This window comes from Heterodontus francisci, chromosome 39 (assembly GCF_036365525.1).
Source record: "Heterodontus francisci isolate sHetFra1 chromosome 39, sHetFra1.hap1, whole genome shotgun sequence".
Lineage (NCBI taxonomy): Eukaryota > Metazoa > Chordata > Chondrichthyes > Heterodontiformes > Heterodontidae > Heterodontus > Heterodontus francisci.
In genome coordinates this window covers 29,559,900-29,574,430 of record NC_090409.1, presented here as the reverse complement: position 1 = coordinate 29,574,430, position 14,531 = coordinate 29,559,900, and the positions used below count along the sequence as shown (strand labels likewise).

Here is a 14,531-nt window from a genome sequence, read left to right as displayed (position 1 = left end):
CCTGGGGTTGACGGTCCAGACATTGAGACAGGCTGGGGCTGAGGGCCCAGACATTGAGCCAGGCTGAGGCTGAGGGCCCAGACATTGAGACAGGCTGGGGCTGAGGGTCCAGACATTGAGACAGGCTGTGGCTGAGGGCCCAGACGTTGAGCTAGGCTGGGGCTGAGCGTCCAGACACTGAGACAGGCTGGGGCTGAGCATCTGGACTTTGAGCCAGGCTGGGGCTGAGGGCCTAGACATTGAGCCAGGCTGGGGCTGAGGGTCGAGACATTGAGCCAGGCTGGGGCTGAGTGTCTGGACATTGAGCCAGGCTGGGGCTGAGGGTTCAGACATTGAGCCAGGCTGGGGCTGAGGGTCTAGACATTGAGCCAGGCTGGGGTTGAGGGTCTTGACATTGAGCCAGGCTGGGGCTGAGGGTCCAGACATTCAGCCAGGCTGGGACTGAGGGCCTAGACACTGAGACAGGCTGGGGCTGAGGGTTCAGACATTGAGCCAGGCTGGAGCTGAGGGTTCAGACATTGAGCCGAGCTGGGTCAGAGGTCCAAGACATTCAGCCTGGTTGGGTCTGAGGGCCCTAGACACTGAGACAGGCTGGGGCTGAGGGCTCAGACATTGAGCCAGGCTGGGGCTGAGGGCCCAGACATTGAGCCAGGCTGGGGCTGAGCTCCAGACAATCGGCTAGGCTGGGGCTGAGGGTCCAGACATTGAGACAGGCGGGGGCTGAGGGCCCCGACATTGAGACAAGCTGGGGCTGAGCGTCCAGACATTGAGACAGGCTGGGTCAGAGGGCCTAGACATTGAGCCAGGCTGCTGCTGTGGGTTCAGACATTGAGCTGAGCTGGTGCTGAGCGTCCAGACATTGAGCCTGGCTGGGGCTGAGGGCCTAGACATTGAGCCAGGCTGGGGCTGAGGGTTCAGACATTGAGCCAGGCTGGGGCTGAGGGCCTAGACATTGAGCCAGGCTGGGGCTGAGGCCTTTGACACTGAGGCTGCGGCTGAGCATCCAGACATTCAGCCAGGCTGGGACTGAGGGCGCAGACACTGAGACAGGCTGGGGCTGAGGGTTCAGAAACTGAGACAGGCTGGGGCTGAGGGTTCAGACATTGAGCCAGGTTGGGGCTGAGGGTTCTGACATTGAGCCAAGCTGGGGCTGAGCGTCCAGACATTGAGACAGGCTGGGTCAGAGGGCCTAGACATTGAGCCAGGCTGGGGCTGAGGGTTCAGACATTGAGCCGAGCTGGGTCAGAGGGCCCAGACATTGAGCCAGGCTGGGGCTGAGCGTCCAGACATTGAGCCAGGCTGGGGCTGAGGGCCTAGACACTGAGACAGGCTGGGGCTGTGAGTTCAGACATTGAGCCAGGCTGGGGCTGAGCATCCAGACATTGAGTCAGGCTGGGGCTGAGGGTCCGGACATTGAGCCAGGCTGGGTCTGAGGGTCCAGACATTGAGCCTGGCTGGGGCTGAGGGCCTAGACATTGAGCCAGGCTGGGGCTGAGGCCTTTGACACTGAGGCTGAGGCTGAGCGCCCAGACATTGAGCCAGGCTGAGGCTGAGGGTCCAGACACTGAGACAGCCTGGGGTTGACAGTCCAGACATTGAGACAGGCTGGGGCTGAGGGCCCAGACATTGAGCCAGGCTGAGGCTGAGGGCCCAGACATTGAGACAGGCTGGGGCTGAGGGTCCAGACATTGAGACAGGCTGTGGCTGAGGGCCCAGACATTGAGCGAGGCTGGGGCTGAGCGTCCAGACACTGAGACAGGCTGGGGCTGAGCATCTGGACTTTGAGCCAGGCTGGGGCTGAGGGCCTAGACATTGAGCCAGGCTGGGGCTGAGGGTCGAGACATTGAGCCAGGCTGGGGCTGAGTGTCTAGACATTGAGCCAGGCTGGGGCTGAGGGCCTAGACATTGAGCTAGGTTGGGGCTGAGGGTTCAGACATTGAGCCAGGCTGGGGCTGAGGGTCTAGACATTGAGCCAGGCTGGGGTTGAGGGTCTTGACATTGAGCCAGGCTGGGGCTGAGGGTCCAGACATTCAGCCAGGCTGGGACTGAGGGCCTAGACACTGAGACAGGCTGGGGCTGAGGGTTCAGACATTGAGCCGAGCTGGAGCTGAGGGTTCAGACATTGAGCCGAGCTGGGTCAGAGGTCCAAGACATTCAGCCTGGTTGGGTCTGAGGGCCCTAGACACTGAGACAGGCTGGGGCTGAGGGCTCAGACATTGAGCCAGGCTGGGGCTGAGGGCCCAGACATTGAGCCAGGCTGGGGCTGAGCTCCAGACAATCGGCTAGGCTGGGGCTGAGGGTCCAGACATTGAGACAGGCTGGGGCTGAGGGCCCCGACATTGAGACAAGCTGGGGCTGAGCGTCCAGACATTGAGACAGGCTGGGTCAGAGGGCCTAGACATTGAGCCAGGCTGCTGCTGTGGGTTCAGACATTGAGCTGAGCTGGTGCTGAGCGTCCAGACATTGAGCCTGGCTGGGGCTGAGGGCCTAGACATTGAGCCAGGCTGGGGCTGAGGCCTTTGACACTGAGACAGGCTGGGATTGAGTGTCCAGACATTGAGCCTGGCTGGGGCTGAGGGTCCAGTCATTGAGCAAAACTGGGGCGGAGTGCCCAGACACTGAGACAGGCTGCGGCTGAGGGTTCAGACATTGTGACGGGCTGGGGTTGAGGGTCCAGACATTGAGCCAGGCTGGGGCTGAGGGTCCAGTCATTGAGCCAGGCTGGGGCTTAGGGTCCAGTCATTGAGCAAGACTGGGGCTGTGGGTCGAGACATTGAGCCAGGCTGGGGCTGAGGGTCCAGACACTGAGGCAGGCTGCTTCTGAGGGTCCAGACACTGAGACAGACTGTGTCTGAGGGTCCAGACAATGAGCCAGGCTGGGGATAAGGGCCGAGACACTGAGCCAGGCTGGGTCTGAGGGCCCAGACATTGAGGAAGGCTGGTGTTGAGGGCCTAGACATTGAGCCAGGCTGAGGGTGAGGGCCCAGACTTTGGGCTAGGCTGGGACTGAGGGTCCAGACATCGAGCCAGGCTTGGGCTGAGGGCCGAGACACTGAGCCAGACTGAGTCTGAGGGTCCAGACATTGCGGAAGGCTGGGGCTGTGGGTCCAGACATTGGGCCAGGCTGGGTCTGTGAACTCCAAACTCAGTACAGGCCAGGGTTGGAGCTTCGGCCTTTCTTGCTTTGTATCTGGGGCCAAGTCCTACCTTGGGTTTCGATTGGTGGAGTACTGTTTTTGTGTATGGTATTGGTCACCTCTTTGGTGGTAGCAGCAAACTGGTACTTGACCAATAGCAAAGAGCATGGCGTTGGAATTAAAAGAGGCACAGATTCGCTGTCACCTGTTTTGTGCAAACACCAAAGGCCAGTGTGTAAATCAGGGGCGAATTGGCAGTGTGTAAATCAGGGGTGAATTGGCAGTGTGTAAATCAGAGAGGGGTAAATCAGGAGTGTGTAAATCGTGGGGAGGGGAGGGTGAAAATCAGGAGTGTGTAAACCAGGAGTCAGTGTTGACAGCTCTGGACCAAACCAGAGAGCAGTCGGTGGTGAACAGGTTAATATTTTAATGTGAACTAAGAGTGAGCAGGAGCTTTTACTGGGCAGAGTTCGCCGATCTGGGTCGAGAGAGTGATTTCAAAATTCCAGCAGAGGCTTCTGCCATTTGATGTGGTTGTTTTTCTCGTGCCTCTCGCTGCCTCCTTTGCCCTGTGCCTCACCACATGCAAATGAAACTCATTTGCTTACTGGCGCGGAGTGGAGAGGAGGGTGGGGTCTGGGGATGAGTGACACACATTCTTCCTCCACCCCCAGGAGTTGTCTCGGGCTTCTCTCCTGATGTCACTCTGAGCCAGCTGCTCTGTGAGTTCGGTTGTCTCACTGCTCTCTATTGCTCTTCTGACCTGTCTGTGCCCCTCCTCCCTCCTCCCATGAACAGCCCAGCCCTGGGCAATTCCCACTCAATCTGTGTTGCAATCTGGAACTTTGCTGTTGGCGATTGTTTGAGTTGGTGCCCATGAACGTGAAGTGCCAACAGGATGGTGTGTGGGTGAGGCTGGATCCCAATCTCTGCAGCCCAGGTACAGAACAACGTGGCGTGTTTAAAACTTACTCCTTTCCTGCCTCCCTATCTTGTCACCTCCTCCAGACCCTCGGTAATGTCTGCGCTCTTCCAATTGTGGTCTCCTGAACATCCCTGATTTTCTTCACTTCACCATTGCCTTCTGCTGTCCAGCCCCTAAGCTCTGGAATACTCTCTCTGAACCTTTCTGTTCCTCTCTACCTCTCTTTCCTCCTTTTAAGATGCTTTTTAAAACCTACCTCTTCTGGTTACCAGTCCTAATATCTCCTTATGTGGCTCAGTGTGAGATTTTGTTTGATAACGCTCCTGTGAAGCACCTTGGAAAGTTTTGCTATGGGTTAAGGGTGCTATATGAATGCAGGTTATTGCTGTAGTTATACTGAGGGCAGTGTGATGCAGTACACCATACTATATGGATTGTGCATGGAGTTACAGTCTTTCCAAATACATCAGCTTCGAGGCACTTGCACAAGGTCCAGCTAGCTGGGCAGCAACAGATGCCTGATTTGTGTCGCACAGTCTGGTTGACACCCACCTTCTGGGGTCTGGAGAAGCCATCTCACTGTTTCAGACGTGGGGTTTTCATCAGCAAGCCCTGAGCTCAGAAAATCCACAAGTCACTGAGAGAGCTCGGAGACTGTGAAATCAGATATAGATATTCAAAAGCCAGAGGGAAGTCGGACGGTTGCAGCTCTTGTACTTTGGTGCATGTGTGTGTGCACGTGTGCTTCAGAGGGTCTGTTTCAGGCACACACGTGGGGGTGTGTGTGTGTTTGTGTGTGTGTGTACGCACGTGCACTTCAGAGGATGTGTTTCAATGTGTTTCAGTATGTGTGTTAAATCTATGCTTCAGAGGGTGTGTTTCAGAGTGTGGGTGTGTTTCATATGTGTTTCAGAGGGTGTGTATTTTTAATTTATTCATGGGGTGTGCACTTCACTGGCAAGGCTGGTATTTAGAAATGGGCAATAATTGCCCTTGAGAAGGTGGTGGTGAGCTGCCTTCTTGAACCGCTGCAGTCCATGTGAGGTAGGTATACCCACAGTGCTGTTCGGAAGGGAGTTCCAGGATTTTGACCCAGTGACAGTGAAGGAACGGCGATATAGTTCCAAGTCAGGATGGTGTGAGGCTTGGAGGGGAACTTTCAGATGCCGATCAAGCAGGCTGCTTTGTCCTGGATGGTGTCGAGCTTCTTGAGTGTTGTTGGAGCTGCACTCATCCAGGCAAGTGGAGAGTATTCCATCACACTGCTGACTTGTGCCTTGTAGATGGTGGACAGGCTTTGGGGAGTCAGGAGGTGAGCTCCTTGCTATAGAATTCACAGATTCTGACCTGCTCTTGTAGCCACGGTATTGATATGGCTACTCCAGTTCAGTTTCTGGTCAATGGTAACACATGTTGATAGTGGGGGATTCAGCGATGGCAGTGCTGTTGAATGTCAAGGGGAGATGGTTAGATTCTCTCTTGTTGGAGATGGTCATTGCCAGGCACTTGTGTGGCGCGAATGTTACTTGCCTCTTATCAGCCCAAGCCTGGATGTTGTCCAGGTCTTGCCGCACATGGATATGGACTGCTTCAGTATCTGAGGAGGTGCAAATGGTGCTGAACCCTGTGCAGTCATTCGCGAAAATCCCCATTTCAGACCTTATCTTGGAGGGAAAGTCATTGATGAAGCATCTGATGATGGTTGGGCCTCGGACACTACCCTGAGGAACTCCTGCAGCGATGATCCTGGGGCTGAGATGATTGACCTCCAACAACCACAACCATCTTCCTTTGTGTTCGGTATGACTCCAACCAGCGGAGAGTTTTCCCCCTGATTCCCATTGCATTTTGCTGGAGCTCCTTGATACCACATTCATGCAAATGCTGTCTTGATGTCAAGGGCAAGTCACCCTTACCTCATCTTTTGAGTTCAGCTCTTTTGTCCATGTTTGAACCAAGGCTGCAATGAGGTCAGGAGCTGAGTGGCCCTGGCGGAACCCAAACTGAGCGTCACTGAGCAGGTTATTGCTGTTTAAGTGCTGCCTAATAGGATCGTCGACGACCCCTTCAATCACTTTGTTGTTGATCGAGAGTACGCTGATGGGGTGGTAATTGGCCGGATTGGATTTGTCCTGCTTTTCGGGGACATGACATACCTGGGCAATCTTTCACATTGTCGGGTAGATGCCAGTGTTGTAGCTGTACTGGAACAGCTTGGCTAGAGGTACGTACGGCAAGTTCTGGAGCGCAAATCTTCAGTACTATTGCCGTAATGTTGTCAGAGCCCATAGCCTTTGCTGTCTCCATGCCTTCAGTCGTTTCTTGATATCACGTGGAGTGAATCGAATTGGCTGAAGTCTGGCATCTGTGATGCTGGGGACCTCGGGAGGAGGCCGAGATGGATCATCAACTTGGCACTTCTGGCTGAAGATGGTTGCAAATGCTTCAGCCTTGTCTTTTGCACTGACGTGCAAGGTTCCCTCAACATTGAGGATGGGAATGTTTGTGGAGCCTTCTTGTCCCTTTAATTGTCCAACGCCATTCACGACTGGTTGTGGCAGGGCTGCAAGGCTTTGATCTGATCCATTGGCTGTGGGCCCGCTAAGCTCTGTCTATTGCATACTGCTTCTACTGTAGTCCTGTGTTGTAGCTTCGCTAGGTTGGCATCTGATGTTGAGGTGTGCCTGGTGCTGCTCCTGGCATTCTCTCCTGCACTCTATATTGAACCAGGGCTAGTGCCCTGGCTTGATGGTAATGGTACAGTGACGGTATGCTGGGTGATGAGGTGACAGATTGGGGTTGAATTCTGCAGCTGCTATTGGCCCACACTGCCTCAGTTTTGAGCTGCTGGGTCTGTTCTGAAACCTGTTCCATTTGGCACGGCCGTAGTACCATATCGCATGTTGGAGGGTGTCCTCTGTGTGAAGACGGGACGTCCTCTCCACCAGGAGTGTTCGGTGCTCACTCCTACCACTACTGTCATGGACAGATGCATCTGATCGGCTTGCTAGGCCATTTTAGAGGGCAGTTAAGAGTCGACCACATGTAGGCCAGACTGGCTAAGGACTGCAGATTTCCTTCCCTGAAGGTTTCATGTTGTGTGTATGAGTACTTCAGAGGGTGTGTTTCAAACTGTGTGTGCTTCACAGGGTGTAGTTCAGAGTGTGTGTGTGTCTCTCAGTGTAAGTGTTTCAGAGTTAGCCTGTTTGATTGCAGTCGATGGAATTAAATATCATAAAAGCAAAATACTGTGGATGCTGGAACGTAAGACGTAGGAACATAGGAACAGGAGTAGGCCATTCAGCCCATCGAGCCTGCCCCGCCATTCAATATGTTCATGGCTAATCATCCAATTCAATGCCTTTTTCCCCACCCTATCCTCATATCCCCTTATGTCATTCGTATTTAGAAATCTGTCAATCTCTGCTTTAAACATACTCAATGACTGAGCTTCCACAGCCCTCTGGGGTAGAGAATTCCAAAGATTCACAACCCTCTGAGTAAAGAAATTTCTCTTCATCTCTGTCCTAAGTGACTTCCCCCTTATTTTAAAATTGTGTCCCCTGGTTCTAGACTCTCCAACCAGGGGAAACATCGTACCTGCACTGACCCTGTCTATCCCTTTAAGTATTTTGTAGGTTTCAATGAGATCACCTCTTATTCTTCGAAACTCTAGAGAATACAGGCCCAGTTTCCCCAATCTCTCTTCATAGGACAGTACCGCTATCCCAGGAACAAGTCTGGTGAACCTTCATTGCACCCCCTCTATGGCAATAATATCCTTCCTAAGATAAGGGGACCAAAACTGCACACGGTACTCCAGGTGCGGTCTAACCAAGGTTCTATACAATTGAAGCAAGACTTCACTACTCCTGTACTCAAATCCTCTTGCACTAAAGGGTAACATACCATTCACCTTCTTAGTTGCTTGCTGCACCTGCATATTAGCTTTCAGTGACTTATTGACGAGGACACCCAGGTCCCTTTGTACATCTACACTTTCTAATCTCTTACCATTTAAGAAATACTCTGCACATCTGTTCCTCCTACCAAAGTGGATAACCTCACATTTCTCCATCTCCCACATTCTTGCCCAATCACTAAGTCTGTCCAAATCCCCTTGAAGCCGCTTTGCATCTTCCTCACAACACACATTCCCAACTAGTTTTGTGTCATCTGCGAACTTGGAAATATTACATTTGGTCCCCACATCCAAATCATTGATATATATTGTGAACAGCTGGGGCCCAAGCACTGATCCTTGCAGAACCCCACTAGTCACAGCCTGCCAACATGAGAATGACCCGTTTATTTCTACTCTGTTTTCTGCCTGTTATCCAATCCTTAATCCATGCCAGTATATTACCTCCTATCCCATGTGCTTTAATTTTGCTAACCAACCTCCTGTGGGGGACTTTATCAAAAAGCTTACTGAAAATCCAAGTATACCACGTCCACCGACTCCCCTTCATTAAATCTGTTAGTTACATCCTCAAAAAACTCCAACAGGTTCGTCAAACATGATTTCCCATTCATGGGAATATGGGATTACTGTAGGGTTAGTATAAATGGGTGGTTGTTGGTCGGCACATACTTGGTGGGCCGAAGGGCCTGTTTCAGTGCTGTATCTCTAAATAAAATAAAAAATCAAAAATCCATGTTGACTAAATCCAATCAGATCATTATTATCCAAGTGTCCATTTATCACACCCTTTAGAATAGATTCTGAAGAAATTCTGGAAATCTGAAATGAAAACAAAGTGCTGAAAATCCTCAGTAGTTCTGGCAGCATCTGTGCAGAGAGAAACTGAGTTTACGTTTCAGTTCTATGATCTTTCATCAGAATTAAGTATCTGTCGCTGCATCAAATGAAAAGCCAATCCATTACCTGCCCTTTCACACCACCGCCCAAGACGGAGTTCTACGCTTGTAACTTTGAGTATGTCTTTGCGTGTTTCAGTATCTGAGGCTGTGTGTGCATTTCTGTGAGTGTTTCAGTAGTGTATGTTTCAACTCAGGATTATATTTCATTTATGACAGCAGGTCCCCACGTGGGTGAGTTCAGCTTGTCTGTTTTTAGAGTGTGAGTCCATATCTCAGTATGTCTGGACAATACTCTGTGCCTGTGTATGTCAGTAAAAGAGAGAGTGAGAACATCAGTAACAGAGAGAGTGAGAACATCAGGAACAGAGAGAGAGTGAGAACATCAGTAACAGAGAGAGAGTGAGAACTTCAGTAACAGAGAGAGGGAGAGTGAGAACATCAATAACAGAGAGAGTGAGAACTTCAGTAACAGAGAGAGTGAGAATATCAGTGACAGAGAGAGAGCATCAGTGACAGAGAGAGTGAGAACATCAGTAACAGAGAGAGAGCGAACATCAGTGACAGAGAGAGATGGAACATCAGTGACAGAGAGAGTGAGAGCATCAGTGACAGAGAGAGAGAGAACATCAGTAACAGAGAGAGTGAGAACATCAGTGACAGAGAGAGAACATCAGTAACAGAGAGAGAGAGAACATCAGTAACAGAGAGAGAGAGAACATCAGTGACAGAGAGAGTGAGAACATCAGTGACAGAGAGAGAGAGAACATCAGTAACAGAGAGAGTGAGAATATCAGTGACAGAGTGAGAATATCAGTGACAGAGAGAGAACATCAGTGACAGAGAGAGAGAGAACATCAGTATCAGAGAGAGAAAGAACATCAGTGACAGAGAGAGAGAGAACATCAGTGACAGAGAGAGAGAGAGCATCAGTGACAGAGAGAGTGAGAACATCAATAACAGAGAGAGAGACAGAACATCAGTGAAAGAGAGAGCGAGAACTTCAGTGACAGAGTGAGAATATCAGTGACAGAGAGAGTGATAACATCAGTAACAGAGAGTGATAACTTCAGTGACAGAGAGAGTGAGAACTTCAGTGACAGAGAGAGTGAGAATATCAGTGACAGAGAGAGAGCGAACATCAGTAACAGTGAGAGAGAGAGCGAACATCAGTAACAGTGAGAGAGAGAACATCAGTGACAGAGAGAGTGAGAATATCAGTGACAGAGAGCGTGAGTATATCAGTGACAGAGAGAGACTGAGAACAACAGTAACAGAGAGAGAGAACATTAGTAACAGTGAGAGGGAGAACTTCAGTGACAGAGGAAGAGTGTGAACTTAAGTGACAGAGAGAGTGATAACATCAGTGACAGAGTGAGAACATCAGTGACAGAGAGACAGAGAACATCAGTAACAGAGAGAGAGAGAACTTCAGTGACGGAGAGAGTGACAACATCAGTAACAGAGAGAGAGTGAGAACTTCAGTGACAGGGAGAGAGAACTTCAGTGACAGAGAGAGTGAGAACTTCAGTAACAGAGAGAGAGTGGGAACTTCAGTGACATAGAGAGTGAGAACTTCAGTGACAGAGTGAGAATATCTGTGACACAGAGAGTGAGAATATCAGTGACAGAGGGAGTGATAACATCAGGAACAGAGAGAGAGAGAATATCAGTGACAGAGAGAGAGAGAACATCAGTGACAGAGAGAGTGAGACCTTCAGTGACAGAGAGAGTGAGAACATCACTGACAGAGAGCGTGAGTATATCAGTGACAGAGAGAGAGAGTGAGAACAACTGTAACAGAGAGAGAGAGAACGAACATTAAAAACAGAGAGAGTGAGAAATTCAGTGACAGCGAGAGTGAGAACATGAGTAACAGAGAGAGAGTGAGAACATGAGTAACAGAGAGAGAGTGAGAACATCAGTGACAAAGAGCGAGAGTGAGAACTTCAGTGACAGAGAGAGTGAGAATATCAGTGACAGAGAGAGAGAGTGAGAACAACAGTAACAGAGAGAGAGAGAACATTAGTAACGGAGAAGGAGAGAACTTAAGTGACAGAGAGAGAGTGAGAACTTCAGTGACAGAGAGAGAGTGAGAACATCAGAAACAGAGAGAGAGAGTGAGAACGTCAGTGACAGAGAGAGATTGAGAACTTCAGTAACAGAGAGGGCGAGAGTGAGAACATCAGTAACAGAGAGAGAGAGTGAGAACGTCAGTGACAGAGAGGGAGAACTTCAGTGACAGAGTGAGAATATCAGTGACAGCGAGAGTGAGAATATCAGTGACAGAGAGAGTGATAACGTCAGTGACAGAGTGAGAACATCAGTGACAGAGAGAGAGAGTGTGAACAACAGTAACAGAGAGAGAGAGAACATTAGTAACAGAGAGAGAGAGAACATTAGTGACAGGGAGAGAGAACATTAGTGACAGGGAGAGAGAACTTCAGTCACAGGGAGAGAGAACTTCAGTCACAGAGAGAGTGAGAACTTCAGTAACAGAGAGAGAGTGAGAATATCAGTGACAGAGAGAGTGATAACGTCAGTGACAGAGTGAGAACATCAGTGACAGAGAGAGAGAGTGTGAACAACAGTAACAGAGAGAGAGAGAACATTAGTAACAGAGAGAGAGAGAACATTAGTGACAGGGAGAGAGAACATAAGTGACATGGAGAGAGAACATTAGTGACAGAGAGAGTGAGAAGATCAGTGAAAGAGAGAGTGAGAACATCAGTAACAGAGAGAGTGAGAACTTCAGTGACAGAGAGAGAGAGAACCTCAGTAAAAGAGAGAGAGTGAGAACATCAGTGACAGAGAGAGAGAGTGAGAACTTCAGTAACAGAGAGAGAGAGTGACTTCAGGATCAGAAAGTGATTGAGAAGATCAGTGAAAGATAGAGTGAGAACATCAGTGACAGAGAGAGAGAGTGAGAACTTCAGTGACAGAGAGAGAGAGAGACTTCAGGATCAGAAAGTGATTGAGAACATCAGTGACAGAGAGAGAGAGAACCTCAGTAACAGAGAGAGAGAGAGAGCATCAGTGACAGAGAGAGAGAGTGAGAACTTCAGTGACAGAGAGAGAGAGAACCTCAGTAAAAGAGAGAGAGTGAGAACATCAGTGACAGAGAGAGAGAGTGAGAACTTCAGTAACAGAGAGAGAGAGTGACTTCAGGATCAGAAAGTGATTGAGAAGATCAGTGAAAGATAGAGTGAGAACATCAGTGACAGAGAGAGAGAGTGAGAACTTCAGTGACAGAGAGAGAGAGAGACTTCAGGATCAGAAAGTGATTGAGAACATCAGTGACAGAGAGAGAGAGAACCTCAGTAACAGAGAGAGAGAGAGCATCAGTGACAGAGAGAGAGAGTGAGAACTTCAGTGACAGAGAGAGAGAGAGAGAGAGAGAGAGAGACTTCAGGATCAGAAAGTGATTGAGAACATCAGTGACAGATAGAGTGAGAATATCAGTAACAGAGGGAGTGAGAACATCAGTGACAGAGAGAGTGAGAATATCAGTGACAGAGAGAGTGAGAACTTCAGTAACCGAGAGAGAGTGAGAACATCAGTGACAGAGGAAGTGAGAACATCAGTGACACAGTGACAATATCAGTGACAGAGAGATTGATAACGTCAGTGACAGAGTGAGAACATCAGTGACAGAGCGAGAGAGAACATTCGTAACAGAGAGAGAGAGAACTTCAGTGACTGAGAGAGCGACAACATCAGTGACAGAGAGAGTGAGAATATCAATGACAGAGAGAGAGAGTGAGAACATCAGTAACAGAGGGTGAGAATATCAGTAACAGGGAGAAAAGAGAGAGTGAGAACATCACTAATAGAGAGAGAGAGAGTGAGACTTCAGGAACAGAATGTGATTGAGAACATCAGTGACAGAGAGAGTGAGAATATCAGTGACAGAGAGAGCGAGAGTGAGAACATCAGTAACAGAGAGAGAGAGAGAGACTTCCGGATCAGAAAATGATTGAGAACATCAGTGACAGAGAGAGAGAGAACCTCAGTAACAGAGAGAGAGCGAGAACTTCAGTAACAGGGAGAGAGTGAGGACATCAGTGACAGAGAGAGAGAGAGACTTCAGGATCAGAAAGTCATTGAGAACATCATTGACAGAGAGAGAGAGTGAGAACTTCAGGAACAGAGAGAGAGAGAACATCAGTGACAGAGAGAGAGAGAGTGAGAGCATTAGTGACAGAGAGAGAGAGAACCTCAGTAACAGAGAGAGAGAGAACATCAGTGACAGACAGAGAGAGAGTGAGAACTTCAGTGACAGAGAGAGAGAGAGAGAGACTTCAGGATCAGAAAGTGATTGAGAACATCAGTGACAGATAGAGTGAGAATATCATTAACAGAGGGAGTGAGAACATCAGTGACAGAGAGAGTGAGAACATCAGTGACAGAGAGAGTGAGAACATCAGTAACAGAGAGAGTGAGAACTTCAGTGACAGAGAGAGAGTGAGAACATCAGTAACAGAGAGAGTGAGAACATTAGTAACCGAGAGAGAGAGAACATTACTGACAGGGAGAGAGAACATCAGTGACAGAGAGAGTGAGAACTTCAGTAACCGAGAGAGAGTGAGAACATCAGTGACAGAGGAAGTGAGAACATCAGTGACACAGTGACAATATCAGTGACAGAGAGATTGATAACGTCAGTGACAGAGTGAGAACATCAGTGACAGAGCGAGAGAGAACATTCGTAACAGAGAGAGAGAGAACCTCAGTAACAGAGAGAGAGAGAACATTAGTAACAGAGAAGGAGAGAACTTCAGTGACAGAGAGAGAGAGTGAGAACATCAGTAACAGAGAGAGTGAGAACTTCAGTGACAGACAGAGTGAGAACTTCAGTGACAGAGAGAGAGTGAGGCTTCAGGATCAGAAAGTGATTGAGAACATCAGTGACAGATAGAGTGAGAATATCAGTGACAGAGAGAGCCAGAGTGAGAACATCAGTAACAGAGAGTGAGAATATCAGTAACAGCGAGAGTGAGTGAGAACATCACTAACAGAGAGAGAGAGAGAGAGAGAGTAAGAAAATCAGTAACAAAGAGAGAGAGTGAGACTTCAGGATCAGAAAGTGACTGAGAACATCAGTGACAGATAGAATGAGAATATCAGTAACAGAGTGAATGAGAACATCAGTGACAGAGAGAGTGAGAAGATCAGTGAAAGAGAGAGTGAGAACATCAGTAACAGAGAGAGTGAGAACTTCAGTGACAGAGAGAGAGAGAACCTCAGTAAAAGAGAGAGAGTGAGAACATCAGTGACAGAGAGAGAGAGTGAGAACTTCAGTAACAGAGAGAGAGAGTGACTTCAGGATCAGAAAGTGATTGAGAAGATCAGTGAAAGATAGAGTGAGAACATCAGTGACAGAGAGAGAGAGTGAGAACTTCAGTGACAGAGAGAGAGAGAGACTTCAGGATCAGAAAGTGATTGAGAACATCAGTGACAGAGAGAGAGAGAACCTCAGTAACAGAGAGAGAGAGAGCATCAGTGACAGAGAGAGAGAGTGAGAACTTCAGTGACAGAGAGAGAGAGAACCTCAGTAAAAGAGAGAGAGTGAGAACATCAGTGACAGAGAGAGAGAGTGAGAACTTCAGTAACAGAGAGAGAGAGTGACTTCAGGATCAGAAAGTGAT

General features: G+C 49.1%; 1 protein-coding gene across 1 annotated transcript in view; it reads left to right on the top strand.

Moving 5' to 3' along the window:
* Window positions 1–3,846: 3,846 nt before the first annotated feature.
* LOC137352858 (POU domain, class 2, transcription factor 2-like) overlaps window positions 3,847–14,531 on the top strand; it is a 991,936-nt gene continuing 981,251 nt past the window's right edge. Inside the window, exon 1 of the mRNA XM_068018710.1 lies at window positions 3,847–4,077. Coding sequence (XP_067874811.1) covers window positions 4,014–4,077 — 64 coding nt within the window. The 5' untranslated portion in view covers window positions 3,847–4,013. The remainder of the gene's footprint in view (window positions 4,078–14,531) is intronic.